The 27,669-nt window shown below is 41.5% G+C and overlaps 1 protein-coding gene across 4 annotated transcripts in view; it reads right to left on the bottom strand.

Annotated features, from left to right (window-relative positions):
* The window catches only part of NOX4 (NADPH oxidase 4), a 116,864-nt gene that overhangs the window by 76,027 nt on the left and 13,168 nt on the right, over positions 1 to 27,669 (bottom strand). For all 4 annotated transcript variants that reach the window (XM_054217834.1, XM_054217840.1, XM_054217838.1 and 1 more), the window contains exons 6-11: positions 26,772 to 26,799; positions 23,596 to 23,668; positions 19,009 to 19,089; positions 13,704 to 13,932; positions 11,525 to 11,689; positions 11,316 to 11,378 (exon numbers count right to left, since the gene is read on the bottom strand). In XM_054217834.1, coding sequence (XP_054073809.1) covers positions 11,316 to 11,378; positions 11,525 to 11,689; positions 13,704 to 13,932; positions 19,009 to 19,089; positions 23,596 to 23,668; positions 26,772 to 26,799 — 639 coding nt within the window. The remainder of the gene's footprint in view (positions 1 to 11,315; positions 11,379 to 11,524; positions 11,690 to 13,703; positions 13,933 to 19,008; positions 19,090 to 23,595; positions 23,669 to 26,771; positions 26,800 to 27,669) is intronic.

Here is a 27,669-nt window from a genome sequence, read left to right as displayed (position 1 = left end):
GGCATGCTATATAAAGGTAGCCAAAAAATAGTAGCTAGACTCCAGTCTGACTCATAGGAGGTGAACTCTGTTACACTGGGCTATCCCTGTTTTAACTAATGAATCCCAGAAGAAGCAAATTTCAGAGAAAAAACGTTGATTTGAGGAGTTACTCTTTTAAACACATCTCTGCCTCAAAGGCTAGGAGATTCTCTAACATGGCTCTGTTTATTTTTCTGTTTTGGGTTACTTTACAGATCATTTTTTCTCTAAAAGCTTTCCCCGTTAGAGACTTGGCTTCACAGCCATTCGAATTTAACTGGCAGACATCAGCAGACATTATAACATCCCTGAACGCGGGGAAATCCTGACCATGGAACATGATTAAAGTATCAAGGGTGTCTGGATGATCAAGGCAAGACCACCATGCCTTGAACACTCACCGCTTCAGCCAGAGCCCTCCCAGTGCAGAGCTGATTCCTTGCAAGCAGCCCAGCTGCAGAAACATATCCCAAACACTTCTCCCTTTCGCTTTCCATTCCCTTGCACTCCTTGTTGTACAAACCCAAACACCTGCAGTCTAGCTAGTGGAAAAAACACACCATAACGCTGTGGGATGCTCAGGATGCATCACTGGTCAGCTGCAGCGCCAAGACGGATCATTCTGGTCATCTGGGGTCTAACTTCTGTGACAGAAACCACAAACCCACACCCACCGATTCCTGTGAGGCTGCAGTTCAGCATCTGCTGCTTCACTCCCTGCAGTCTCAGTTGTTAAATTACTCTCAGTGTTCAAAACAAGCTTTCTTTTTGTTTTTTAGGTCTCAGTCTATGAGCATTTGCTCCTTGATTTCACTCTTGCACCACAAGAAAACACAAATCTTTACTGCGATAGATGTCTTAGGTTTGCAAATACACCAATAGTTGTAGATTTAAAATACATACGATGTTGCATAAAATATACACATTGGTGAATAAATAATGAGAAATTACTTTATTTGTTTTCTAATAAGTCTATAGTAGCCCAACTGCTACTCTGTTGCTGCTACAGAGGCACTACAAAGATACCCTTCTACAGACTACTCAGTAGTCCTTTTCCTCTGCAGCTCAACCAAGGTAAAAAACTCGCCGACTGCCCTTTCACCCCAGCAGACACATTGCATTTCACAGAATCACAGAATGCACAAGCTTGATGGGACCCATCAGGATCACCCAAGTGCAACTGCCCGTAACGCGGTGAAAATGTTTCAGTCCTAGCAACGTGCAGCCCATATAATTTATGCATCTCAAGTTGCTAGCTAGTGGAAAAAACAAACCACGACCTACGGGATGCTCAGGATGCGAGCCTTTGACCCTGAAGGAGTAAAAGGCAGTAGAGCAACGTTTCTGCCCAAGGCTGCCTCTCCAAGTCCTCCGAGGGTATGTGGACACATTGCCAAGCACCACTGCCCTGAATGCAGGAAGAAGGAAGCTGAATGGCACAAAAGGCTCCTTCTCCATCATCCCTGAGCAGAAATGATAGGCCACCTCCAGACCCGTGCTAACTGACTCCCAGGGGTGTACGGCACTCATGGAAAGAACCACCAACGGATCGACAAGTCTTTTAGTTGATTATCAACACCTTGAGACATGCTGTGTCCCTCCAAACTACCCAGCCGGCACACGATATTTTGCCCGGCTAAAACTCAGATCCCAGCCAGTCAGCTGGTCTTAATTTTAGGACATCAAGAGGCAAGGCATTTCACTTCCTTTAATACTTTGTCTACATGTTAATCGCATTCATGTTAAAAAGTTGTGCTCTTTTTTTTTCATTTTGACGTTCTCCTGCATTTCCTAGACCTTTCTCTAACCTGACCTAGCAGCTACCCTAGAAGCACTACTTCTGATGGGAGAAGTATCTCCTGAAGGAGGTATCTCCACTCAGGGTTTAGTGAACTTGTATGTAACAATTTCTGTGTTCCCTTGATCCAAAATAGTCAGATTTTTAGGTTTAAATGAAAGTAAAGGTTTACTTACGGCTTTTATACAGACCCCAAAACTATTAAGCCCGAAACCAAACCAAATGAACAAGCCTAAGAAGTACTGAAGGCATCTGAAATATTAATCTATTCTATTTTTGTTTTACTTAAATTCTTTGTCAAACAGCTGCTAGATTTTCTACTTCTATGAAGTGCAGACAAGCTCTAGGGATTTTAGTTTGCCAGCAAGATACTTCACAATATCTGTATTTCCCTAAATGCTCCATAAATCATCTCTTAAAGATAAGTTTCATAACCATTTGCACAAGATATTTAACAAACCTTTTAGAATGTCATCATGTCAGATTTTGTTTTTATTGTATTTACCTGTCAATATGAACTTAGCTCTTGACATCCTTGCATACTTTTTACTCAGGCAAACTTCCAACAGCTTTTCAATTATTTTTATGAAGTATTTCAGAATTTGGCCCATCGGCTTTTCCTGTTATGGGCAGTTTATTTCTCAAGTTTACAGTACAGGACGTGTTTCTCCATCATCTTCTTGCACAGTACTGAATTTCTTGCTTAAAAGAAGCTCAGAGCTAAAACTTCACTGCTAGACTGTTAATAACTTGATGGATTTTAAATGAACTCTGGATATACCCAGGGACAAAGACAACCTTGGCTTTACAAAACACTGGTTTTCTTTTACAAAAGAAAATTTGTTACTTGTGACATTGTTTATACTCATGTATTATTTGCTGAGACCTTTCTGACAAGGCATCAAGCCCAAAAATGTAAATGTACAGGTCAGGGCCATCAGCTTCTAATCATATCATGTCTAAATCCAGATACCAGATGTACTTAAACAGAGGTGCAGAGGTAAAAAGGAAAACCCAATCTACAAAAAAACCCAACCCAGCCCAAAAACCTTAAAGGTAGAAAATGTATGAATAAGTAATAGCGTTGAGACATTTAGGTACAGCACTATAATTTGTCATGTACATTCAGAAACCTCTTTCAGGTAATTCTTCTTCCTACTCTGAGATGATTAATGAATTAAAGAGTTTCTCTGCCTGGGGTTCAGTAATTATTTATCAAATTTTAATTTGGGGATTAATCAGACAAAGTATTCTTCCTCGACAACACATATTTGGATTTTGTCTGCGGATCTGAGTATCTGCATATGCAAAACTGTCCTCTCACCTCCTCAAAATTCATCTTTGACTTGTTAAAAAACGCACAGATACTGGCCCCCTAACTCGCTACATGCCTCAAATGACACAGCAGGGATTTGACCATCCACGTATATGAGCAGAGAATTCAAGTCCCTCCGGACTTTTTCTTTTCTTACTCATACAGAACTCTACGTGGAGAGGAAAAGAAGAAAGACGTCGTGCCACAAATCCTCCTGATGCAATCTGCTTCAAATTAACCATACATGCAAAAAGATGGAGAACCAGCAAAAAGAGCAGAACTTCTCAGAGCTTTTTATTACCAGACTCTTCCAGCTTCTACTTCAATGGGATTTAAAAGCAGATTTGTTACGCGGCGCTCAGCTAGGGGAGGTCAGAGCACACTACAACACAGGAGAAAATTTCTAGTTTCAAAGAAAGTTTCAAAGTACCTGTTGCGGGTAGTTGATCTCTGCTCACCTGCTACCAGAACTACGATCTAGACATTGAATGAAAGGCCAAAACTCTTTGGAGGATCTGAAGAAGCAGCCGCCCATGCTAATACAAAGCAGCTATGTCATAAAGTCCTGGAGTCTGAAGGCTAGGATCTTTGCTTTACGTTCTTTGACTTGGTTTTAGTTTTGCTTAATATGTGCCACTTCCATGCCATCGGCCCCTATTAACTTTCTCGTGAACCTACTAATCAGTGGGTACACCGAGTATGTCTTAAACAGAGAAGCAGAGAAAGCTCAACAAGAGTTTATACAAGTTGTCTGTGTCTGAGTATCAACAAGAGTATCTTGGGATACATGTATGTGTTAATTAAAAAAAAAGTCACTGAAGGACAACTTCTATGCTAGAACAGTATTAATCTGAAAACACAACACCAAGCTCAGGATATACAGTTCTTGGAAAGACAAATGAGGTCTTGGGCAGCTTTATAGATATGAGTAAAGCACAAAGACATTTATCCAAAATATTTAAGCTTCCACTGTTCACAGGAGCAGAAGAGGTGGTACTCTTTCTATACTGAGAGTCAACTTCTTACAAAATAGATTAACATCTTCACATTAAGCATTTTATCTTACTAACATGTGGCTTTTTACTGGTTTCCAAAAGGGATTCTGGATGCTTAAAAGGGGAACTGCAGGAGGGGAAGGGGCACCCTACCAAATGTTCTGTTCAGGAGGAAAGGTGGAGAAAGGAATGAAATCTATATGTAAAGTCACGTCAGTGAAGGTTGACCTACACAGACCAGGCAATGCTTTTGCTCTGCCTGAAGAGCCTGAGCTCAGTGAGCTAAGATTTATTGTTTCATCACTTCCAACAAAATGATATCCTGAATCTCAGAGAAATTCAACGTGGATTATTTGCCTGAGTGACTTCAGTGCAGAAAGGAATTGTGGTTGGGTCACTGAAATCACTAGACAAGAACTACAGAGTGCAGAATTCAGTTCCCAGAATCTCCTAAAGCCTCCCTCCTCTCCCGCACCCACAGCATCTGAGCGGGAGTTCCCAGGGACTAACTCTATCACCTCCTCTAGTCAATGCAATAATGTGATTCAGCGGATTCAAGGTTTGGCTCCTGTCCTGAATGTCTCTTGGAAGAGACTCTCACCCTCATACTACAGAAGTCTGGATTAGCCAAAAGCACTCCCTGTTGTTCTGCATGAGTGCCAGCCTAAAGGAGGTGTTGTCTCAGTGTCTACGGACAATGCCTACAACTCTGACGTCTCATGTCTTGGGTGCTAAAGTAATGCTTCAGATGGCGAAGTGTCAAAATACCTGAAAAGGTAATTTATAAGCACACACACAATTGTCAGAAATGAAAGAGGACTTTTAGCTGAAAAAAAAAATAAAAAAAAATATTCCAAATAGCAGATCTATGTTGTTGCCATAAAACAAAACTTAATGAAGCCTTTCCATCAGCAGTTCAAGTTCAGCAAAGACGATACTGCAAACCAACTCACTCAGTCACCACAGGACCTGCTACGCTCTCCTCCACAGCCACCACTGTAAAAGGCGGCTCTAAAGAAGCTCTGATGAAAGATTCAGTTCACTACTGCATGTACCAGCGGGACTAATTTTCTTTCCTCCTCAGAGGTGGTACTCCTACTGTGAAGATGGTACCCACTGAAAGAACAGTTTTGAACAGTTCGCACTGTTCCTTGCACGTACCGGAAGGAAGGATTTTAACCTTCAAGATATTCAGCCAGCAGTTTAAGCGAGCTCTGAATCCACAACAGCAGAACATATCTCCTATCTTTGTGCAACTTAGATTTCAGTCCAAAGGGGAAATGAGGGCATGACAGCAGCTAGAGACAACCAAAACTGTCACAAATTTGAGGTAACAGGTTGCCTGATCCTGCATTTGTGGGTGTTTGTTGCAGAGCAGAAGTTTTCACCAAACCTCAGATCTGAGCCATCTCCAAATTTAGAAGCATTTGTCTCTTGGTCTTGTCCTTATTTCAAGGTCTGTCACAAACTAAGTTCCATATGAAATGATGTAATTGTTTCCTACCTTCTTTTGCCACAGGCAAATCAACACTACTGACCCAACAAGGTTACTAAGCTTTATGAGGTGCTGGGAGTAGACACCAGTCTTTTGATAGCCAAGCTGTCTAAACTGCAGCTTGTGAGAGCTCTTGGCTTGCATTGACTCTTTGTAGATTCAGCAGAGACCACATGAAGGACCAAGCACATCTTCTGAAGAACAACATCTGCAAAACACAAGGCTATTTCCATGAGGCTTACTGCCAATCACTTCATGCCAATGCAAGAAATTCCAAAAACACAGCAGAAAAAGTGACTTATCTTGTAAGACACTAATATATATTCTAAACAGGAACTTCTGGAGCCATTCATTAGCAAAGAAAAAGGAAGTGTGCAGCCATAAATGGTCAGTACTACGGTTTCATGCTGCTGCAAATAATCAGCAGTGTGGTGATGTGTCTGGAAAGAGAGGGAACTCAATACCAAGTGTAAAACGTAAGATGGAGATGAAAAGAAAGCCAATGCTATCATAAACTGCAAGCCTGAGTCTCCTCTGGTTCACACAAATTAAACTGAAGAGCAACCATAATGAAGTCACAGGAAACAAACACTTTCAATGTAAAAACAAAAAAAAAACAAAAAAAACCAAAAAAAAGATGGAAGAATCTCCATAAACTATTTTTTTCCTTGGTTTTGGTAAGGGGTGGGGCTTTGTATACTAAAGAAAGTGGAAGCAATGCTTTGGATACATGAACTGTAATGAACAACCGCCCTCATTACTAGAAATTGGTACTACTGCTGATGCATGTTTTCTTTTCCAATGGCATTTGAACTCTATTCCACAGCAGATGAGTTCCACACTTTGTTCCACAGAAGTGTAAATAAATGTCAGACTTGGGAAGCAGAGCACTAAAGAGAAGATTTCTGATGTTTCTTTGGCTGGTCTGATCTCCAGACCATACTGGTCTGAAAGACAAATCTCCTTAAAAGAGTTCATCAAGTGGAAACACACAAAAATCATTTGTCACTTTACAAGCCCTCTACTAAAATATTTATTTACAGAAAATATTTCTCCCCACTACAGATCAAAAATAAATGGGAGCTGACTGTATTCTGCTCAGATTCAACTGTAAGATGCAATAATATCCTATCTAAAATAAGTAAATTGGACACAAGACTGAAAATGTTACTCACACGGATTTACACAGCATAGTAACAGTTGTGTACAGTCGTGTATAGAAACCAGTGAAATAAGCATGGTAAAACATGTTAAAAAGAAAGCATTTCGTCAAAGTGAAATCAAAGACAATGGTGCAATGAAGAGAGTATGAAGCTAGCAGCCCACTACAAACTACCTAGAACGGGCCAGCAGGTCACCTGCAGGAATCCCTTCATGACCATTCCCAGCCTTCCCAATGGATAACAAAGTCAAGGAGTCACACTAGTGAATAAAAACCAGTGGCAGCATGCTTCAAAAATTAAGTTAAAAAAATGCCGGCTTCCACATCAATGATAACATTAGGATCTCCGAATGCCTGAACTTCAGAGTGTACAAGTGACATTGGCAGCAGGTTGATGGAGGTGATGCCTCCCCTTTATTCAGCGCTGGTGAGGCCACACCTGGAGCACTATGTCCAGTTCTGGGCTCCTTAGTACAAGAGAGACAGGGACATTCTGGGAAGAGGCCAACCAAGGGCCATGAAGGTGATTAAGGGTCTGGAGCATCTCCCCTGTGAGGAAAAGCTAAGAGAGCTGGGACTGTTCAACCTGGAGACTAGAAGGCTTAAGAGGACCTTGTCAATGTATATAAATACCTGAAGGGAGGGTGCAAAGAGGACGGAGCCAGGCTCTTTTCAGTGGTGCCCAGGGGCAGGACCACAGGCAATGGGCGCAACTGAAACACAAGAGGTTCCCCCTGAACATCAGAAAACACTTCTTTGCTGGGAGGGTCCCTAAGCATGGGCACAGGTTGCCCAGGGAGGCTGTGTAGTCTCCATCCTTCAAGATACTCAAAAACCATCTGGACATGGTCCTGAGCTACTGGCTCTAGGTGGCACTGCTTGAGCAGGTGGGGTTGGACAGGATGTTCTCCAGAAGTCCCCTTCAATCTCAACCATTCTCTGATTCTGTGACATGAAGCCTTCGACAGCAGAGGTCACAGGTTAGCAGAGAAGCTAGACTGGCAGCCTTGAGTTCAGAGCAACATGGATTTTGCTTCTCCAAATTCCCTTGTGCATTTTTGCACCAATGACTTGTGCTCATTCCTTCCATCAGCAGGGGGAAGAACACTGTCAACTGACAAAAAGGACAAGAAAATAAACGCCACTGCATGGACTTCTGAAGAACGCTTACCTCTTTATGCTCACTTGGTTACAATTCAGAGCTCCCTCTGGCCCCGAGTGAAGCTCGTGGGAACTTTGCCAGGGTGCAATACGAGGGGGTTCGGGCCCTTTACGCAGCCTCCCAGTGTTCTCCTCCACCCCAGCGTTATGTAAGAAACTGAGCTAAACTGTAAATATTACACAACCTCGAAAAGGGAAGGGACTAGCAAAATATCTGCATGACTCCTTCACGCTGACTCACCCTTTCCTTTGCGATTTTGTCTACAATCCTTACTTAGAGCATAAAGATATGCCTGAACTTCTTGTCTTTCAAGCATACTCCAGGCACAGTGAGATGTTTCATCAGCTTAGACGGGACATTCCACAGAGCCTAAGCAGGAGAAGAGCACCAGGAAGAAGGCTGCAGCCTTTCTCCTAGCCCTGCCACTGCCACGGTCCCAGCATCCAAAGCCCCACGGGCCCCTCATGCTGGTCTGCCTGTGGCTCCGAGCCCCGCGCTCCTACACCGGCCTAGGAAAATGGTATCACAGAATGATAGGGGTTGGAAGGGCCCTCTGGAGATCACCCAGTCCCACCCCCTGCCAGAGCAGGGTCACCCAGAGCAGGTGGCCCAGGAACGCGTCCAGGCAGGTTTGGAATGTCTCTAGAGACGGAGACTCCACCACCTCTAAAGAACCTAGGGATTATCATCATCCAACAAAAGAAGCAGCAGTAGTGTTCCAGCTTGCTTGGTAACTACAAGTAGGTCAGATCAGAGGAGAAAAAAAATACTGAATGAAGCTATTGCCTACACACTCTACAAGCCCAGTCCCATGTCTGGCACCATATTAAACAACAGGAAAAAAGAAAAAGCAGCTTTCTAAACAGGACAGCAGCCCAAGGCCTATTCTATGACCTAGAAAGACATGTGAAAACGATGGTTCCCTGCTGAGGCTGGGAAAAAGATTGTCATAAACCTAGACATTTAAAATCCTCATCATGCTGTAAAACAGCCATTTGCCCAATAACAGCATTTCTCCAGCATAGCTGATGTTCTACCAAAATATGTTTGTGGCAATAAAAATGAAGCTCAGTAAGTCAGTGGTAACTTCATATCTTGTAATAGTTAAAACATGTACGCAATCTTGAAGGATGTGCTGTTATGCTGAAGGATATCACTGTACTTTACAGTGTAAAGCATCGAGCGCTAACAGAAATTGCCCAGTCTCATATTACAGGCTTAAAATATAATGCATTGTGCATGAGTGGAAATTGCTAGTTCTAACGTTACATATTTAATATGTGTCTGTAAAAATTACACTAACTGTAATTTATCAACCAGGCTTATACATCTAAAATATACTGCACATTCTCTGAATGAGTTAGTTATATTCACTAAGAAAACTCAGACTCACAACAAGAGATCTATTTTCCATAGCTCCTAGATCTAGAAGTTTTTGTGCAAAAAGCATTTTTCATAACATGCATTATTATAGTATGCCATTTGAAATACTGGATTGATCCTCAACTCATACAAAGAACCTGACTTCAATAAAACACCCTACTCGACTTCACCCTATGATCTTACCGAGCAGGTCCATGTCAGCAGCCTCTTTTCTGATAAAAATCCTCATCACAACAAATAAGAAGTTTTGCCAGAGAAAAGACTACTGAACCAGGCCTAATAGCCTTTGATGACATTATTTATGGAAATTAGAATGACAGGATCCATCGTTCTAGCAGTCTTCTAATATAAGAAAAGTAAATCTTTATAACAATCCCATAGTTTCCAAGTTGTGGAATTACTACAAATGATCAAATTATTACCATTATTTTAATTTCCACGGAGATGGACAGTCAGAAATCAAGAACAGTATGTTTTGAGATTATTATTTAAATAAGATATGTCCACTGGTATAAAACAGGTGTAACTATTAAATATAGCTATGCTAGGGCAAAAGGAGTGTAAAGAGCAGTGTGAGACATGCTAAGCTCTTTAAATTTATTTTCTGATCACTAAACTAATAAATAATATACATAAATACTGATTGAAACATTCTGCACAAAAAATCAGCTACTATTCCATCAGTACTGCAATGCACATCATTTTTCAGCATTGCAAATCTAGTTCTCGTCACGCATTATACAGAAGAAAGCCTGAAAAATTGCCTACTGGGTTAAGAACAGATAAATAACACACACCTCTGCTGCTCTGGCTAAGCAAATAGCCAGGAAAACTGCAAAAATCAGGCTACACAAGTGCCAATATTGCTCCATCAAGCTATACACAGGCAGCTTGCTTTAAGTGAGGTTCAATCCCAGATTTTTTTACAGCACAAATTTTATTTTGGATGGAATTTAGCGTGGGTTCCCTTGTGACAGTACCTGCCTGCTGGCTCGGTATATAGATAAATAAATTAAAAAAACAAAACATAACAAAACACCCCACAAAACCAAAGAGCTGGGAGCAGGCAGGACCTGGTAATCCCAAGTAACATTAAAACATCTCAGCTGTTCCACAGTACTAGGTGCAATTTGGTGAAGATGAAGTATCAGAGATCAGTCCAAAGAAAAGAATCAACTGTGAATATTTATCTCCGTGGTCGTCTTGAAGATGAGTATCAGTTTCAGGTGATACTAAATTATTCGCTTTGGAACAAAAAGGCCACTGCTAATATTCAGCCTTAGCCTCTGCTTTTCGTAACAACATAGCCAGCGCAGTCAGTGATTTTCTGGTAGCATCTCCCAGGCCCCTGCACTGCTCGCTCCTGGAGATCTTCAGATCTGTTTATATACAATTTCACTTTATTCCAGTCTGTCTCCAGGGGGCCCGTTCTGGATCAACTGAACTGAGTAAGTAATACTCCCACTGTCGTATGACTTCACTGGTATACCATTTTAAATCATCAATATATCTCGCAATATAAAAATAAAACAGAAGATTGTTTCAGAAACTTCCTTTTTAAACTTGATGTTTTTCTAACTTTGTAAAAGGCAGTCGCAGGAGTGTCTTTTCATTGAATAGGAAAGATGACAAAATTTATTACAATTTGTGCTCGTTCTGCATTAATGTCTACAAAAACAGCTGAAACCTCTTTTATGAAACAATGATCAAAATCACACTGAATTTATTTATTTTTTTTTATTGTTTTTCACTTACTGAGGACTTAGAAAAAAGTTCCTATTATCATTTTCTCAACAGTGAGCAAATTAAATATGTATTGAGTACTGTCATACACAATAATCATCCCATTTCATATTCATTGGTACCCTCATAAATGAAACATAAGCTCTTCTGGAGGGAGTTTTCACCTTGAAGGCAATAAAGACCATTTGCTTACCAAATATAAATAAAAGGGCAAGTATAGAAAAAAAATACTATGTCTTACCATTGTAAGGGTGAACGGATGGCTTTCCAGGGCCGACACTCTTGGACAGTGTAGAATAACATACTGAAACAGAATCAGTCAGAGAAAATAAAATGATGGAAAAGATACATTCAAAACATTCAGCGATGGGCTAGCACACACAAAGTGAGTCATCCCTATGCAAAATACTGCATGAACAGCAGTGATTTTTGAGGGGCACGTTAACTCACCTGACCAGGCCTTGCTTTAAAGTCGTCTTTTATCATCCTTACTTCAAGGACATTGGAGGGATGGCTTATCACCGAAGTTATGGTGACCGGTTTATTGCTGCGGATGTAGCGGTACAGCCTTTCCACGCAGTACAAGCACAGAGGTCCGGAAATCCAAAACCAGGTCTATGGAAGAACAAAAATATGCCAGCTCAAGGACTTTTCATTGTATGTTTTCTGATTTCAAAACTACATGAGTGCTTGCAGGACCTCATTTCACGTCTATTGTGGAACAGTGTTTTGGTCACAAGTGACCTCCACCTCTCTCTGCGTGCAGAAACCCAAGCGCATTATGGGGGCTTAATCAGTCTAACCGGCAGCATCACCCACAAGCACAAACGATTTCAATCATGAAACTCATCAGGAACAAAATGCTAATGACCTCATTTGCAGCCATGTTACTCCGGTTTTGTGTAGTTAGACTGCGGCTGACTTCAGCAGTGAAGGACACAGCACATACGCTGTTTAAAAATCTAACAGACCAGAGTCTGTTCTGGCACGTAGCACATTATATAGCACAAGCAATTCTTGTGCTATATAATTCATGCTCATATTAAGCTTGTGTAAAAACACAGTCAAGGGAGAGAAATGGGCACTTTTGAATCACGATTCATTTGCCCCAGTGGAAGATGTGTATACCAGACAAATAATGCCCTGGAAACGCCCATTTCTCTGCAGTGGTTATACAGGGAGACCTGGGTGGCTACCTCAGATGGAGACATATGCAGCTGCTCAGCTAAATCCCATCCTAAAAGTCAATTACTAACAGCTCATGGCAGAGCTAACTACTAATTCCACATCTGCTCGGTCATTCAAGCCATGGCACTGAAGTGCCCTCAACCTTCATCCATCCTCCCTTCCCAATTTTTGAAGTGACACATCAGCATCTCTTGCAACTAGCAGATTATTTTATTTCCTCAAGGACCTCTGGCCTTAAAACTTTGGAACCTCACAAGTCCTAAGGCTTTCTTTTTTTTTTTCAAACTTGGTATCACTAAGAGCATAAAACACTTCCAAATCAAAAAAAGTCCTAAAATAAAGTTACGAGCTGCCAGGAAAACACTGAGTGACCATTTCTTTTCATGGCTCTTGTTTCCCCATAAACAGCTATAAAGTAGACACCTTAAGCCCCAAAGAATGCCCCAAAGTTTGATGTCCTGTGGGTCATCTGGAGCCAGATGTACACCGATTCTTGTAATTCAGGAGTATTATCACGACAAAATACAAATCCAAAGAACTTTGTTGGACGACCTCAATGTAGAAATGACCATTTCTTATTATGATTACATGCACCACAGTAAAATGGGTTCCCACTGCAGCTAGTAAGGGACGTGTCCTACAGAAAACAACAACAACAACAATAATAATAATAATAATAAAAAACAACTCCGGTGAGTTTTGTTATGGAGCCACCTTGAGTGGTGGGCCTTGGGCTTGTGAACTCCATATTCCCAAACTTCCTCAGGCTACTTGCCAACACAGCCCAGCTCATCTTTTCTCAAAATAAAAGAGAAAATCTGGATGAAGACAAAGCTGCTGCCACAAAACATAAAGAAACAAAAGGAAAACGAAAAACAGAAAAAAAAAAGGCTTTTCTGCCCCCGCTGCCACCATGCTCGTTTACCCATGCCACGTATCAAACAAGGCTGTCTGCAAACAACAGGCTACACAAAGCCAAACCACAACCAACTGCAACCCAGAAATAAGTATTAGGACTTGCTTCCACATAGTAAAAAAGAGAACAAATGGAGTTTGATTATTTCAATTAACTACTGCCGCACAATGCTTACAAAGGGACCTTATGAATATGTTATATAAATGTTTGCTCTGAAGTGCTACGCTGTAATTTAAAGTCACATTTATAGCAAGAGCAATACATCCCTTAGCGTGTCATACAAAAAAGAACATTACAACCGATCTCTTGGCATTTTTCCGCCCTATTCTATGCGCCACATTGTAATGCAGTTCAAGGTTTAATACAGATTGTTTTTTTCCCACCAAATCTTTGAATGCCTGAAAAGGTTTTAATAATATTTTCCACTATTAAAACATCTGGTCTGGAAAAGCAATAATTAGTGGTTATGGCTGACTGAAAGACTTGGCATGGCTTGTAATACCTGAAACGTCGGATCATACAGACCTCTGGGAAGTGTGACTGGAACTTGGGTTCCTCGGAACAAATTCTCATAAAGTTATTTTGTACAAAGGGTTCTGGTACTGATAAGTCCTCTGGGAAAGGCTCGGTAGTATAGTCAGGAAACGACTCTTCAAAAGCCTTTGGCACCGTCATGTTCTCTCGGAGTGTTTTGTTAGGATTAAAGCAACCAGGAGGGTGTTCCTCTAAGTTGGTCTGGTACTTCAGCACCCCCCTACAGGAAAATAAAAATAGCAAAGACACTGAAGTAACAGTCAAAACCAAGAAACTTATCTTAATTCAGGGAGGGTTTCAGAAAGCAGTCACAATGCTCATCTTCTGTAAGAATTTTTATTCCATTTGCTTTCAGGATTTTCAATGAGATTGAAGCTTTGCAACAATAGAGTCCCTTGTCACTAGAGGCAAGGTTTAACTGTTCCAGCTCAGTTGGCACTCCCCCACTGAACAGCCTCAAGCTTAATACCGCTTGAAAGGGGGAGATATAGTGGGAGCCTTGAAAAAAATTAAATAATCACATTTCCAGTTCAATCACAGCCAGGCTGTTTTCACTCATCCTCCCTACAGTCAGCAAGCCCCGTTTGTTGAGGCAATCCGTAGCAGAAGTGGCCTAAGTTGCCAAATCATAAACTGCAGGAATGTTCCCGCTACTTGGCGTTTATCAGGTTTGCACACAACGGCATAATTTACTTCTTTAAATAACATCTTGTTAAATAGATAGAAGGAAAAAAAAGAAAGCCCTGCATGACAGACAAGGAACGTTTTTGGCAAATTATTTTGTGGGGTCCATGCTTGTTTCTTAAGCTAAAGTTATGCTCGATAGGCCAAAGCCAATGGCGTGAGGTTCAACAAGGCCAAGTGCTGGGTCCTGCGCTTGGGTCACAACAACCCCATGCGGCGCTACAGGCCTGGGGAGGAGTGGCTGGAGAGCTGCCCAGTGGAAAAGGACCTGGGGGTGTTGGTTGATGGCCAGCTGAGTATGAGCCAGGTGGCCAAGAGGGCCAACAGCATCGTGGTTTGTATTAGAAATAGTGAGTAGGACTAGGGAAGTGATCGTCTCCCTGTACTCAGCGCTGGTGAGGCCCCACCTCGAGGGCTGTGTCCAGTTTTGGGCCTCTCACTCCAGGAAAGACACTGAGGTGCTGGAGCATGTCCAGAGAAGGGCAACAGAGCTGGTGAGGGGTCTGGAGCACAAGTCCTGTGAGGAGCGGCTGAGGGAGCTGGGGGTGTTCAGCCTGGAGAAGAGGAGGCTGAGGGGAGACCTTCTCGCTCTCTGCAGCTCCTGAAAGGAGGGGGCAGCCAGGGGGGTCGGGCTCTTCTCCCAAGGAACAAGTGATAGGATGAGGAAAGCAGGGGAAGTTTAGATTGGATAGTAGGAGAAATTTCTTCACTGAAAGGATTGTCAAGCACTGGATCAGGCTGCCCAGGGAAGTGCCTGAGTCACCATCCCTGGAGGTATTTAAAAGACGTGTAGATGTGCTGCTTAGGGACATGGTTTAGTGGTAACCTGGCAGTGCTGGGTTAACGGTTGGACTTGATGATCTTAAAGGTCTTTTCCAACCTAAACGACACTATGATTCTAGTAAAATGAAGTGAGAACTTTGCAGCTGCAGCTAGAAACTGTGGAGAAAGAAGTGGAAACCTGAGACACTCTATGATATCTCAACACATGAATGAATCACTGAAAATGAGGAAGAACTGATAATACCAGTAATAAAATTCCTCGGAATACTACTTGCCTCCAAATCTGGATTTGATGACAGTAAAAGCACAAGGAGAAGTGTTTAAAAAAACAAAGGGCTAAATGATAGCTGTACAGGATGATGTTGGGTGGGAAATAAGGCACAATGTCTGGTGAGACGTGCCCTCAGATTGCTAGGCCACGTGGTGAAGGCTCATCTCAAGTATATGATCAAACATAAGGACATGTGCTCCCCCCTTCTCTCCCCAACGTACAAACATGGCTGCAGAGACAGCGTCTAATTCACAACGAGAGAGAGAAGTAGAATATCTGCAATATTCCCAACTTAAATGGGTTCCAACAGGCCACTGGCAATCTTCCCTACTGAAATGCAGTCCTGACAGCTAGTAACAAGCTTCCTACATGGTCCACTGAATAATGTACAGCCTGGAAGCTAAACCTGCTCACTCTAAACTCCACATCTGACCCTTGGAGAATCACTTGGGAAGTGTCCATGTGCCTACACCCATGCTTCTGTCTGTATTTATTGCCCGATCATGCCTATTGCTTGCATCTGGCATCACTGTTGGTCATCGCATATTTGCAAAGTGACAGATACCCCCAGCATTATGGTAGTTCCCTGCTCCATAAATATTATGGTGCCTCGTGGATTTAGCTGGAAATCACAGCACATGCAATATTTTTTCAATCAACCTTATGTACATGCCTGCCAGCTGCTCTCACAGCTTCTCTGTTCTCCCAACGTCCCAAAAGAGGATTCAAAGTTCTCCTTGAGATATGAATAACTGAACTGCAAATACGAGCATCCCCTCCAGCGATTTCTGGTTTGTTTAAACTATTACAAACATGCTAACTGAGTGGCAAACTGGGATGACAAAGCTGGCTGTTAGTAGCAGCTGCAATGACTCCCATTTCTGAAGCTGTCAAGGAAAGGCAGGTTGTCTTACACGGCCAAGATCAGTTCGCAGAAAGGTTGAATTCTGCACAACTCTTAAGGAGCCTAAGATATAGCCACACATATTTATTCGATACAACACCTGAATACATAAAAATCAAAATGTGGATGTCAGTAAGTAGGAGACAGACATCTTTAGCAAACAAAAATGGGAGAGACAAAACCAGCAAGTAACATGAAAGTGTCCTACTGGCTGAGCAACACAGCATGCAATCTATTTGCATGGGCACACATCAACCTCTGCCCCAATTTTCTATGCCCAAAATAGAGACAACATTCACTTCTGGATAGAGCTGGAAAATACCTATCACTATTTTTTGAGATTTTTATGATGATAAGCTAGAGGTCAATGTTTCTTAATGTTTTTATAGGGAACTACACTGCTCCTATCTTCTCATCCATCTGCCACTGCTCCACTCAAGGCGAGTTGCTTGAGGTGTCTCCTAAAGGTCAATGTGTGGGTGGAATCTCAAGAATTTTCAGCCTTTGGATAACGCTAGTGACTCTTACTCTCAGCTCCTATGAACCAGCATAACCCACTTAACTCCACAGCAGTATCAAATTGGATCAGCTGAGGATCGGGCTCTAAATTTTTCGTATGTTTTATAGCTCCTTATATTGGTACTAGAAACATCACGCTTCTGTTTTAACATAAACTATTTTTTCTTGTTGCTATTACTGGCCTAATATGCAACAAGCCTTCAGACACTAAAATATCTGAAAGTCATGTTGCAAGAATTACAAGAGCAACAAAAGTCTTTAAGAATAATTCCCTGAAAGATTCTCCTCTCCCTTAGGGTAGGGATGAAAGAACAAACCAATAAATCAGATGAATCACGTCACTTTATATACTGGTGAGAAGTGCTTGGCTACCCTGAGGAAGAGAATACTCAGGAACATACCTATAATAATTTGAAACAAAACAAGAATACAGGAATACTGTGGAAATACTCAAAAGGAGAGAATCCCAAGACAGTAAATGCTCACTCAGCCTGCCTGCACAGTCCAGGCACAGGAAACGCCTTGCTCTGTAGAGTAACTGGCCATGTCAAAAGACATGTCACGTAGGAGTCACCTTGGCACCTAAGCGTATGTGCCTAAGCTTCCTTTATTCTCGGAAGAGATCTTCTAATCAGTACCACCAATGACGCCTAGAAATCAATCCAGCTCATTTGAATGTAGATCTTTGTAGCAGCAGCTTAGCTAAAGCACTCTCAAGGCTCCATTGACTATTTATTAGAACTCATTAGACTATAATGGGAGACAGACACTTAGAAAGCATGCGGAGACCCACGTTTACGCGTCTTAAACTTGAACTGACTCCCACTCTCCATGACTCATTCTTCTCCCACTTTTAACTGACACTCCGTTTTTTAGGTTCTCACTGAAAGGCTTTCCAATTCAATATTAAGGAGGCTGTGTGCAAGGAGATGCCTGTTTAACACTTGGTGCATTCCTGCAGCCTTGGCTGGCGAACTACTTTAGCTATACTTCTTCCTTCATGAAGTGGCAACATGGCTAGGAAGACAACGGGCAAAGGATAACACAGTGAAGGAGATGAATTAAACTGGACGTGAAAAATACTCTGAAGGCAATCACTGGAACAGAGTGCCGAGGAGGTTAGAGGCTCTCGGTCACCAGATGTTGTCAGGAAGTTAGACAAACACCTGTCAAGAATAATTTAGCAAAAGTTTATCCTGCTCCAGGATGGGGAGAACAGGTTACATCCATCTCCCCCAGCTATGAACAAGCGCAGTGCCACAGCAAGGAAAAAAAAACACAAAACAACAGAGAGAACTGGAATTGTGTCCAGGAATTTCAATTGTTTGAATTCATTATTTCAATTCACCGGATCTCAAGCTGCGTTTGTTTTGTTCAACAACATATTCCTACCATGGTCTTGCTAGGCCTAATTGCCTTTCACTATTTACTTTAAGCAGCGGTGCTCGGTGTCGCGCAGACATTCCAGCACCCTGTGTTTCAGTAGATGTTTGGTGACACGGAGAAATAAATCTCATTCAAATACCCCTTCCCTTCCCTGTACCAGTCTCCTACACCCACAAAGCAAACTTCAGAGACGTTAATCTTGTGGTAGAGCTGGGCTTGTTTGTGCCAGATACAGACCTGACCATCAGCTTCATGGTACATGAACACTCGTCTCATGTTTGTGGAAAAAAAGAAGAAAAACTAGTATATTTTGTATGATGGCAACGAGAAAGAGATAATCAGGGAGGGGCCATTCCTTCCGCCTCCTTAGGAGTCAAAATGGAAGGGAGAGAGGAAAGAGAAAGGGATGAGCAAACTTACTTCTCATCCTCCTCTCGGCAACCAGGTAAGAGAGGGCAGAAAAGCAGCAATAGTGTTTTCTTGATTTCCCACTAGAAACTGGTAAAATGGACAAGGAATAAATGTGCAAGTGTAGAAGTTTGTGCTAGCTGGCTGTAGTAGCACACAATTCTCCAAGCTACAGTCTGAACATTATTTAAATAATAACCTGTTGAAAACCTGAAAAGCACAACATCTTGTGAAGAAGTTGCCCCGCTGTGCACAAGCGAGCTCGGGAAAAGCAGTAATCAAGGGAACTGCTCTTTCTGGTTATGCGTCAGGAAAAGGGACAGTGTTTTCCGCTTACTTACCCAGAAACATGCAGCATCAGCAGCATATAGAAGACAAAGAAAAGGTTGTGTGTATACCAGAAGATGTCATAGTTTGAAACCCTGAAAAGAATAAACCATGGTTCAATGCTGTTTCACTCAGATGGAATCACTGCTCATTAAAAGCAGATCTGTGCACGTAGGACATCATTATACACCACGTAGTCACGTAGAATAGTCAAAGCCCAGTACGTTTTCCTCCAGGCACGCAATTAAGTATCTGCACGCAATTAAGTGTTGAGAAGAACAGGTGACTGGCACAGAAATAAAAAGTTGAGGAAGATGGACACAGAAGTACAGAGCCAGCTGAAGAACCCTTGCAAAATTAGGAGACTTCACTGGTTTCATAGGTCCTGCTTAGGCCCTATCACATCCTCATAGCTAGAATAGTTCTTCAGCCTCCAGGCTCAAAACTAAATCTCTTTAGAGTGAGTGCCTCCTCCCGTTCTCTGCCCCAGTACAGGGCTGTGGTGTTTAATGTGTCACTACTGGTACAACACACAAACAGGTATCGTCGACAGCAGCAGCAGGGCGGGTGGGAAAGGTAGAAGAAATCTGTGAGGGTATACAGTGGAAGACAATACAGGAGGAAAGGGAAGGAGAGCAAGGAGGCAACAAGAGGACTGTCAGGAGAAATTTCAGGGCAGGAAGCCACATACGGTGGGGCTCTAGGACTGATGGTGTTGGGAGGAACAAGAAGAACATGACCACTGTGAGGATCAGGAGAGGTGAAGGGGAAAGGGGACTTACTTTCATCAGTAACTTGTTAGGTAATGCAAAAAGAACCAAGACCAAAGAAAATACTCATCCGGAACTGTTTTCTGTTAAGCCTGTTTGTTTTTTCTTGAGTAAAATAGTCACCAAACAACAACAACCACCAAATGGTTAAGAAAATATTCTACTTCATAGCATACAAACACACCTCTCACACTACACAGCATGGTAGTAGAGTTCCTTCCAAAACCAAAAAACCTACCCCCATCCATAAGCCAAAGCCATTATTAAATAAAAAACAGCCTTAACTCTGAGTACGTAGTTTAAGAAGCTACTCCTCCGACACAGATAACTTTTTTCAGAATTTTTTCCCCTCCAACCATATTTCACATAAACAACGAACTACCCTTGCTTCAGTACATCTGAAACGTACATTGCATTTGTTTCTGTCAATATGGGACTTAGCTGTTTCCTTTCTCAAGACAGAAAAAAATAATTTTGACATTCTGAGGGCCACAAAAATAAAACCCAAGCAAGGGCAGTTCTAAGGAACCCATCGGCAGCTGGGGGCTCTGAAGCCCCCCCTTCGCCCTGCCGTTCTTCCCCCGTTCAGCACCACGCTAACACTTTTTCCTCCTTGAGGCTGCTCAAACCATTTCTGAGTACCCACACCCTGGCAGGCACTTTCATGCAGTCGCTCAACAGGATCCGTAAGGAGCTGTGGGAGCGAACATCAGTGAGATGAAAGTGAAGGATGGTGCTGTGGGGAATGGAGGCACAATGAGAAGGCACAAAGAGAACAACATTTACCCCCAGGCCTGAAACACATCTTGGAGCTCTGGTTTAATTTGGTATCTGGCTACAAAACCGAAAGCTGCACACTGAATTAATTCTTATTGGATCTTGAGCACTTTTTTCGGAATGCACCAATTTTTCAAAATTTCCGTGACGGAAAGTCAATCCCAGCTTCTGATGTGTCATTTTCAACTGCTAATTATTATTACTGATTAAAACTACTGTATACTTCTTGTCTGAGTATGTCTAAATGTCAGCTTCCGGCCAGTTGACCATTTTATTCTTCTTTCTGCATTCCTGCAGATACCTCTACTATAAAATCCTGGTTCCTCGCATGCCTGAAGTTCCCCTAAATGTAATCAAGTCCTCTCAACTTCACCTGCTTAAACTAAAGGGATGGAGATCCTTGAACCTCTTACCATAAAGCATGTTCTCCAACTTTTTAATAATTACATGTTTCTTACTTGTATTTGTCATTTGTTTCAGTGGCCAGTCTGGCCCAAACCACACCTTCTTAAACTGTGTGTCATACAGATACATACAATATTCTAATACACTTGATCTTCCTACTGCTACATATAGATTTTTATACTTCTTCACAACGTTTCTTACTTTCTTTGCCTTCTTCTTAGGGCTTAAAATTGACGTTATTCACAGAATGAAAGCATTTCTTAGGAACTCCCAAGTCCTGAAAATTTGAGATCAAGTTGAATATTTAATTTTAATTTTGGTTAAACTACTTTAGAATTTTGCAGGTGCAGACCTGCAAGAGTTAACTGACTGAGAAATGTAAGGGGCGACTGCCATACTTTAAAGGGACACAGCAAGCAGCACAGTTTTAGAAAAATATTTTTAGCCCTGTTACAGCTAGTTTTGAAAAGGAAGATATAGGTGGTAGTTAGAAGATGAAATTGAAGACTGGAATATTTGGTTACAGAAAGAGATGGCATTGGAGTAGCTTATATTTTAATGTTCCTTTAAATATATGATTTCCAAAGTCACTAGTAATTATTTTCATTGGAAACACTGTTGAGCAACATTCATTTGAAATATAGCAGAAACGACAACGTTTATTCATAGGGGTTTTTTTATTGTATTTTCTAATAACTTTATAATCCCACCAACAGACAACTACTAAAAAACGTATGTTGGTCTAATTCCCAGGTATGACCTGGAAGAAATTTAGAAAATTTTTCAAACACCACTCATTTTCCCCTCTTTAAAACATTAGCAGCTAATTCAATCCTCCTAATACTTATTCATACAGTTTACTGAACAAGTAGAGGCACGAAAATAGCAGGATAATCATGCAGAGAAAAATTTCAGGAAGAACATACGAAGGAAGAAATGATTAAGCAGGTCAGTGTGCAAGAGCGGATTAGGGCTGAAATCAAAGAGAGTATAACAGTCTCTGAAATATTTTTTAAAAGCCCAGTTTCTGATAGGCAGTGAACATTTACAATTAATTTTTCTAAGACCATAGCATGAGCTTAGTCATCATAAAGCACGTGAGAATCCACAGGGAAAGAGATTTAAAAGGGACAGAAAGATGCACACAGAGGCTCATTTCCTCAGGAAAAGACATTATAAAGACACGCTTGAGCCATATGGCTGAGGGAGAGTAACAGGAGATGCAAATGATCTCTTAGGGCTTTGATTCTGCTGGGAGGTGCAGAAAGATGGGAAAGCACTTGCACTTGAAGAAGGAAATGACAAGCATGTAACTCGGAAAGATGGAAACCTTTGTTGCATGAACTGCAAAATTATTATTTCCAAGAATATGTTTGCAACTACATATATTTTCCTAAGTTTCCCAATGATTACTAAATGCTGTTCTTTTTTTCTAATTTATCATGGCCTTGAAGAAAACAGGACTTTGTTCTGGCTCAGTGCTGTGGAGTGAAGTAATTGTTTCATTTTTCCATCTTCCCAAAATTGGCTTTCTTTTGCAAGAAGAGCCATCTGCGTGGACGATGTAATGTGCAGCCATGTCTGACATCTTGGGCAGCAGTCTCATCCTGGACTTCTGTAGCCTACAGTGTCTCTCAAAGGTCTCAACCCTGGAAGTACCATCGTCTACAAAAAGTGCCCAAGTATTTGCTGAACTACTTTCCTGAATCAGCGCCAGATAACGTTGCTACTCAGGAAAGACAGATTAGTTCAACAATGTCCAAACCCACATACCCAGCTCACATCGGCGAAGCACCATTAACGTTTGAAGATTAAAACGTCCTTCAGAGTTTGGTGAATTGAGATGATGTATTTACATAATCAGTCTTTGAATTCACCAGAGACTGCTATAAAAACCAAGGGTTTTTTTATAGGCTTCAGTTGCAGAATCCAAGCCTTAAAAAGGCTACAACATTTGGCTAGATCCTCCGAGATCCCAGTCACTCAAATGTACCATAATACGTGTTCAATAATGTCGGTGCAGGATGTGAACCCATTGGAGGACCAAAACTTAAGAAATCCCATCAGCTACTCTAAGCCAATACTGCATTGCTCTTTCAAAATTATAATCAACATTCAAAATAAGCAGAGCTTTAAAAACGCAACATTCTACTTAGGTAGCATAATTCTGTTTGGTTTGTTTCACTGCTGTTTTTTTCTGTGGCTGTTTTTTTACAGTTTGCTGTTATAATTAATTGATGAAAATAATTAAGATAAAGATATCATCTTATTTTACTTCCAGTGGACTTAATTTATGCATTGGACAGAACTTGCCATATGCTTAGTTTACTGCCTCCCTGTACAAACAGGAAAAAAGAACTATTTGCATTTTTAAAGACCTAGGTTTTTAACTGAGCACATTCCTCAAACAATATTTTCCTCTGAAGGCAATTTAATCAGGTTTTGTAATTTTTTGAATACAAAATTCACTGTGACAATTTACCTGCAAGCTAGTAAAAAAAAAAAATACGGCAAGAAAACTGGTATTTTTAACACTCATTTAAATACTTCTTGCTTTGTACTGCATTTACTCTTTGTTCCCTCTAATCAGTATGAGAATATGATTACGCAAATGGCATTTTTCAGCATAGCGATCAGATTACGTCTTACCTGATGGCATAGGTAGAAGCTGTACACATTAGGAATAATACCAACACCATAATGACTCCAGTCAGACCTGGAACTAAAACAGACATAAGATAACTTACATTTGACTTGTGGAGAGGTACAGTTGTCTCCTACGACCTTTTAGGAAAACGGAAGTTATTAGACATAGAAATCATGATTCAATCAAACTCCTGCATGCATTTATCTCTTGAAGACAATTCATGTATTAAACCAGACAAGAAAGAAGAGATGTTCTGTTATTCCCCACCTTCCCAGAGAAAAACAGCCTCTTCCTTGCATTTCACCAAGCATCACTAATTTCCTATTGCCTTTGCTCCCGCAATCATTTGCTCAGAACGTTTGTCTCTAAGCAGGTAACCAAGAACAATTCCTGTCTATTTGTTTATTTGTAAGACTGACTGTACAAGTTTCTATACCTCTTTTTTTATTCCAAACCCTAAACTCTGTTGAACACGACAATTAAAAACCTGGTCAGGGAGAGAACTTCAAGCAAATCAATTTCTATGCAAGCTGTCACTACAATTGTTTGCCAACCCATTTCATCCTGGAATGAGAAAGAGCCTGAAATTACTCTCCATGGCATTGTATCATGCTTGAAATTGCTGCCCGTAGAGCAAGGTCTGTGAGAGGGATCTACAGCCAGTATTCGCCAAGGAAAGGGTAAAAACATTAAGGACTGGACTCATCTGCTCAAATGCAGACTCGTATCAGAACTAGTCTATCCTCATCTCTTTTTTAAGTCAAAGGAGAGCATTTCTACAGCATGACTCGTTTCATCCTAAAGTAGAATCCTGCCCATAAAGTACCATAAACCATCAGCCTAAAGAGACATTAGAAGAACCCCAAAGTTACCACTTTTTCTGAGCTATTTTATCTTCTTTTTATCTTTATCTTACCACTTTTTTATCTTCAAAATTGCCATCCCAGGCATTAAGAATCTGAATTAAGAACTAAGAACGTTTTACTTCACGAAGAAAAGTCACGTGTTTGGGTTTAAACAAGGTCAGTCAGGCCAATCACCAAGCACAAAGCTAAATAAGTGCTGTTTTAGTCTCAGAATACAAGAGTTTCAACCAGCTTTCATGGGCGCAAATGGCAAAACCACAGATTTTAATGGTCCAGGATCTTTTACAGGATCACATCCTAATGATAACAACGAGCTAATTTTTTAAATAATTCATTGTGATTTTAGACTCTTTAGCAATAAAGAGACAATTTCAAATCTTATCTTTTTATAAACTTCCCAATATCCACTTGTTGATAAGTCTGATACCCAAACTCTGATACATTCCAAATCACCCCTCGGTTTTACAAACTGTAGGAAAAATCCTGGTCCTGCAATCAATGGAGGTTTTGTCACGGACTGCATAAGAAACATTAATGTCAGTCCTTCGCAGAAAGGTTACAATTAAAAGCAGTTGCAATAAAAAAATGTGCATTCTTTCCGTTCTTCATTTCTTCTTCATTCTTAGCCTAATTTGATAGGTCGCGTGCAATCGGTCTCCCCTCTGACACAAATACTTCCAATCCAACTGCAGTGCAGCACTTGATCCAGCTTCCTACGTCGGCACTCACGCCAGAGATCACCTTTTCCAGCCAGTTCTTCAATTCTCTTCTCCATCACACTGCAAATATGAAACCACTGCCAACCTCGCCCCGATTCATCGGTGCATTTTTGGTGTTTCCTCTCCTCTCTGTCTCGCTTTTCCCCCCACTAACTACAGTCTTGAATACTTGTTCTTCCCAGAGCCTCGCATCCTTAAGCCAGGAGGTTCTTTCCCAGACTGATGTGAAAAACCATCGCACTGTAAATCCTTCCAAACCCTTATTCCTTCTCTTCACTGTTAAAAAAATCAGCCAATAAATCTAGTTTGGGAAGAGACCCTTTTTTTGCATATTTGTACAGCTCCCATTGCAGCGAAGTCTTGGTCCCTGCCTGGGCACTCCCACGGCACAAATAATAAATGTTAATTAGCCGCTGTTAGGATGGGGAGTGATCTGAGAAACCTTACATTTAAAATTAAAATCACAAAAAAAAAATGCTTTTTGCAACAATGTGCTCAGACTTTTTGCTCAAACTTTTGAAAATGCAGTATTTTCCCAGCTGCCAGAGGGTAAAAGGAGTTCCACCTTGCAGATCGTCTGTGCTCAGCTACTGAGGCCTCAAAGTGCCCCCAGAAGCTGTAACATTTGATGGGGCCTCCACACTCAGTCCTTCTCCTTTATGCAAGATATTAAATGTGGCACTGGAGGCTTGTTCTGATCCCCCCTCCCCATCTTTAACTCCCTCCTCTGTGAGTTACCTTCCTTCAGGCCTCCACCACGGGTTCACTGACTACACCAGTCACCCAGCCTATTTCCAGTTAGCAGTTAACTTGTACCTCAAATTTCTGTCATTTCACTTTCTCACTTCCTCTGCTTTCAACTGACCTCAACCTGCCTAGGGTTTTCGGAAAGCCCTTTTCCACCAAGGCTGCCAATTCTAGTAAATGTATGGGATTGACAGGTCTAGAACGCCATCAGCTGCTGACCAGAATGATTCTTTTGGACCCTGCCCTAAATGACACAAAGTTGGAATTTTTTCATTTGGTCTAAATAAGGACCTTTGCCTCCGAGAGGACCTTGTCCTGCTTGTGAAGCACTACAGCTCGGGCTCGTGCCTACCTGTCCATACCCAAACATTGCTCCCTTCTAAATTCCTGCACCAAAAATGTTCTTGCTTATTTATTCTTTGTAAGTGCTGAAGCCTGATTCCCATATAACAGTTTAGATGGCTCCGAAGTCAAACCGAGCCTTAAATAAACCAGCTGAAGCAAGACGGCTGCTTTTTTGTTGTGTTTCTTTTTCTAGAAATTGGATCATTTAGGAATTTGGGTTTAATATTATGCAGAATCCCTGTTTGAAACTGATGATTTTCCACTGACTCATCTGTACAACAACAGCTTTGAAGACGCTGCTCATCCTACTACAGGGCTTACGTAAGTCCTCCCTCCTGACTACTGGATAAGCAAACCCGGCTTGTATTAACACAAATAACACATCTCAACCTAGCTGAGATACAACAAACGGAGCATGCAAACACGGGATCAGAATGTTTTGTCTGGAGAGCGAGGATGAGAAGCAGCAAACTTTTGCATTCCATTTTGCAACAGACTTACCAGTAGCAAAAAGCAGTTTCCTCGGGTCCTGAAAAACAGACAGGTCAAAAAAGAAGTCAATATATTTGATTTTATATATGGTAATAATATGAATAATGTAATAATAACAAGTAGCTCATAAAGCTCACAGGCTCGATGGTGTAAGCAGTCCCTAAATCTGAATGCAGGAATGGATTTGGTATTTGGCAGCAGTTTACACTGACTGCAATTCAACATAAATTAAACCTTCAACCTTTGCATTCCTCCAGTGAAGACAGTTCCGATCTGTTATGAAAAATTAGGATCCAGATAATCTTAAAAATTATTATTTTTTGAAAGCCTAACTTTAGTCAGGTACCTCATACCTTTGGGAGGACAGAGGGGAGCAGGAGAGAGAGAGATTTTGAATTTCGATGAAAGACCAGCAGCAAGAATTTTACAGCCAATGGCATCACCAAGAGATGTGCAGTGGACTCCAGTGAAGCAGGACTGCACACAAAGGAGCTGACAATACAAGGCCAGATGTTCCTGTGTCCTTCACCGCACGTGAGAGGAAGAGGGGATACGTCAACCCCACGGGAAACTGCCTCACTCCCTTGAGTCCTATGCCTCCTGAGGTTTTGTCCTCACTGCAGAGAAGAACTTTGGTTTGTTTTTTTTTTTAAACTCGCAGTAAAATGCAGTGAGGGGAGGTGAGCAGTTGTCGTACAGGTGAGAAAAAATGAAGCGTCCCTCTCTCTGACCTTGTCTGCACCCAAACACGCGCCCCCGCGTGCAGAAGACGGCAGCAGCATCCAGACTGCCCGCCCCAGCTAACAACATGTTTAAGTGGAATTCAAGCACAGAGATTCAAGAGCTACTCGAGTACCTAAAATATGTGAGGTTTTGATCCTAGAGTTACTAAAAACTTGTTATTATC

The sequence above is a fragment of the Rissa tridactyla genome, chromosome 1 (assembly GCF_028500815.1).
Source record: "Rissa tridactyla isolate bRisTri1 chromosome 1, bRisTri1.patW.cur.20221130, whole genome shotgun sequence".
Lineage (NCBI taxonomy): Eukaryota > Metazoa > Chordata > Aves > Charadriiformes > Laridae > Rissa > Rissa tridactyla.
The sequence above is the reverse complement of the archived record's forward strand: the minus strand, read 5'-3'. Positions and strand labels throughout refer to the sequence as shown.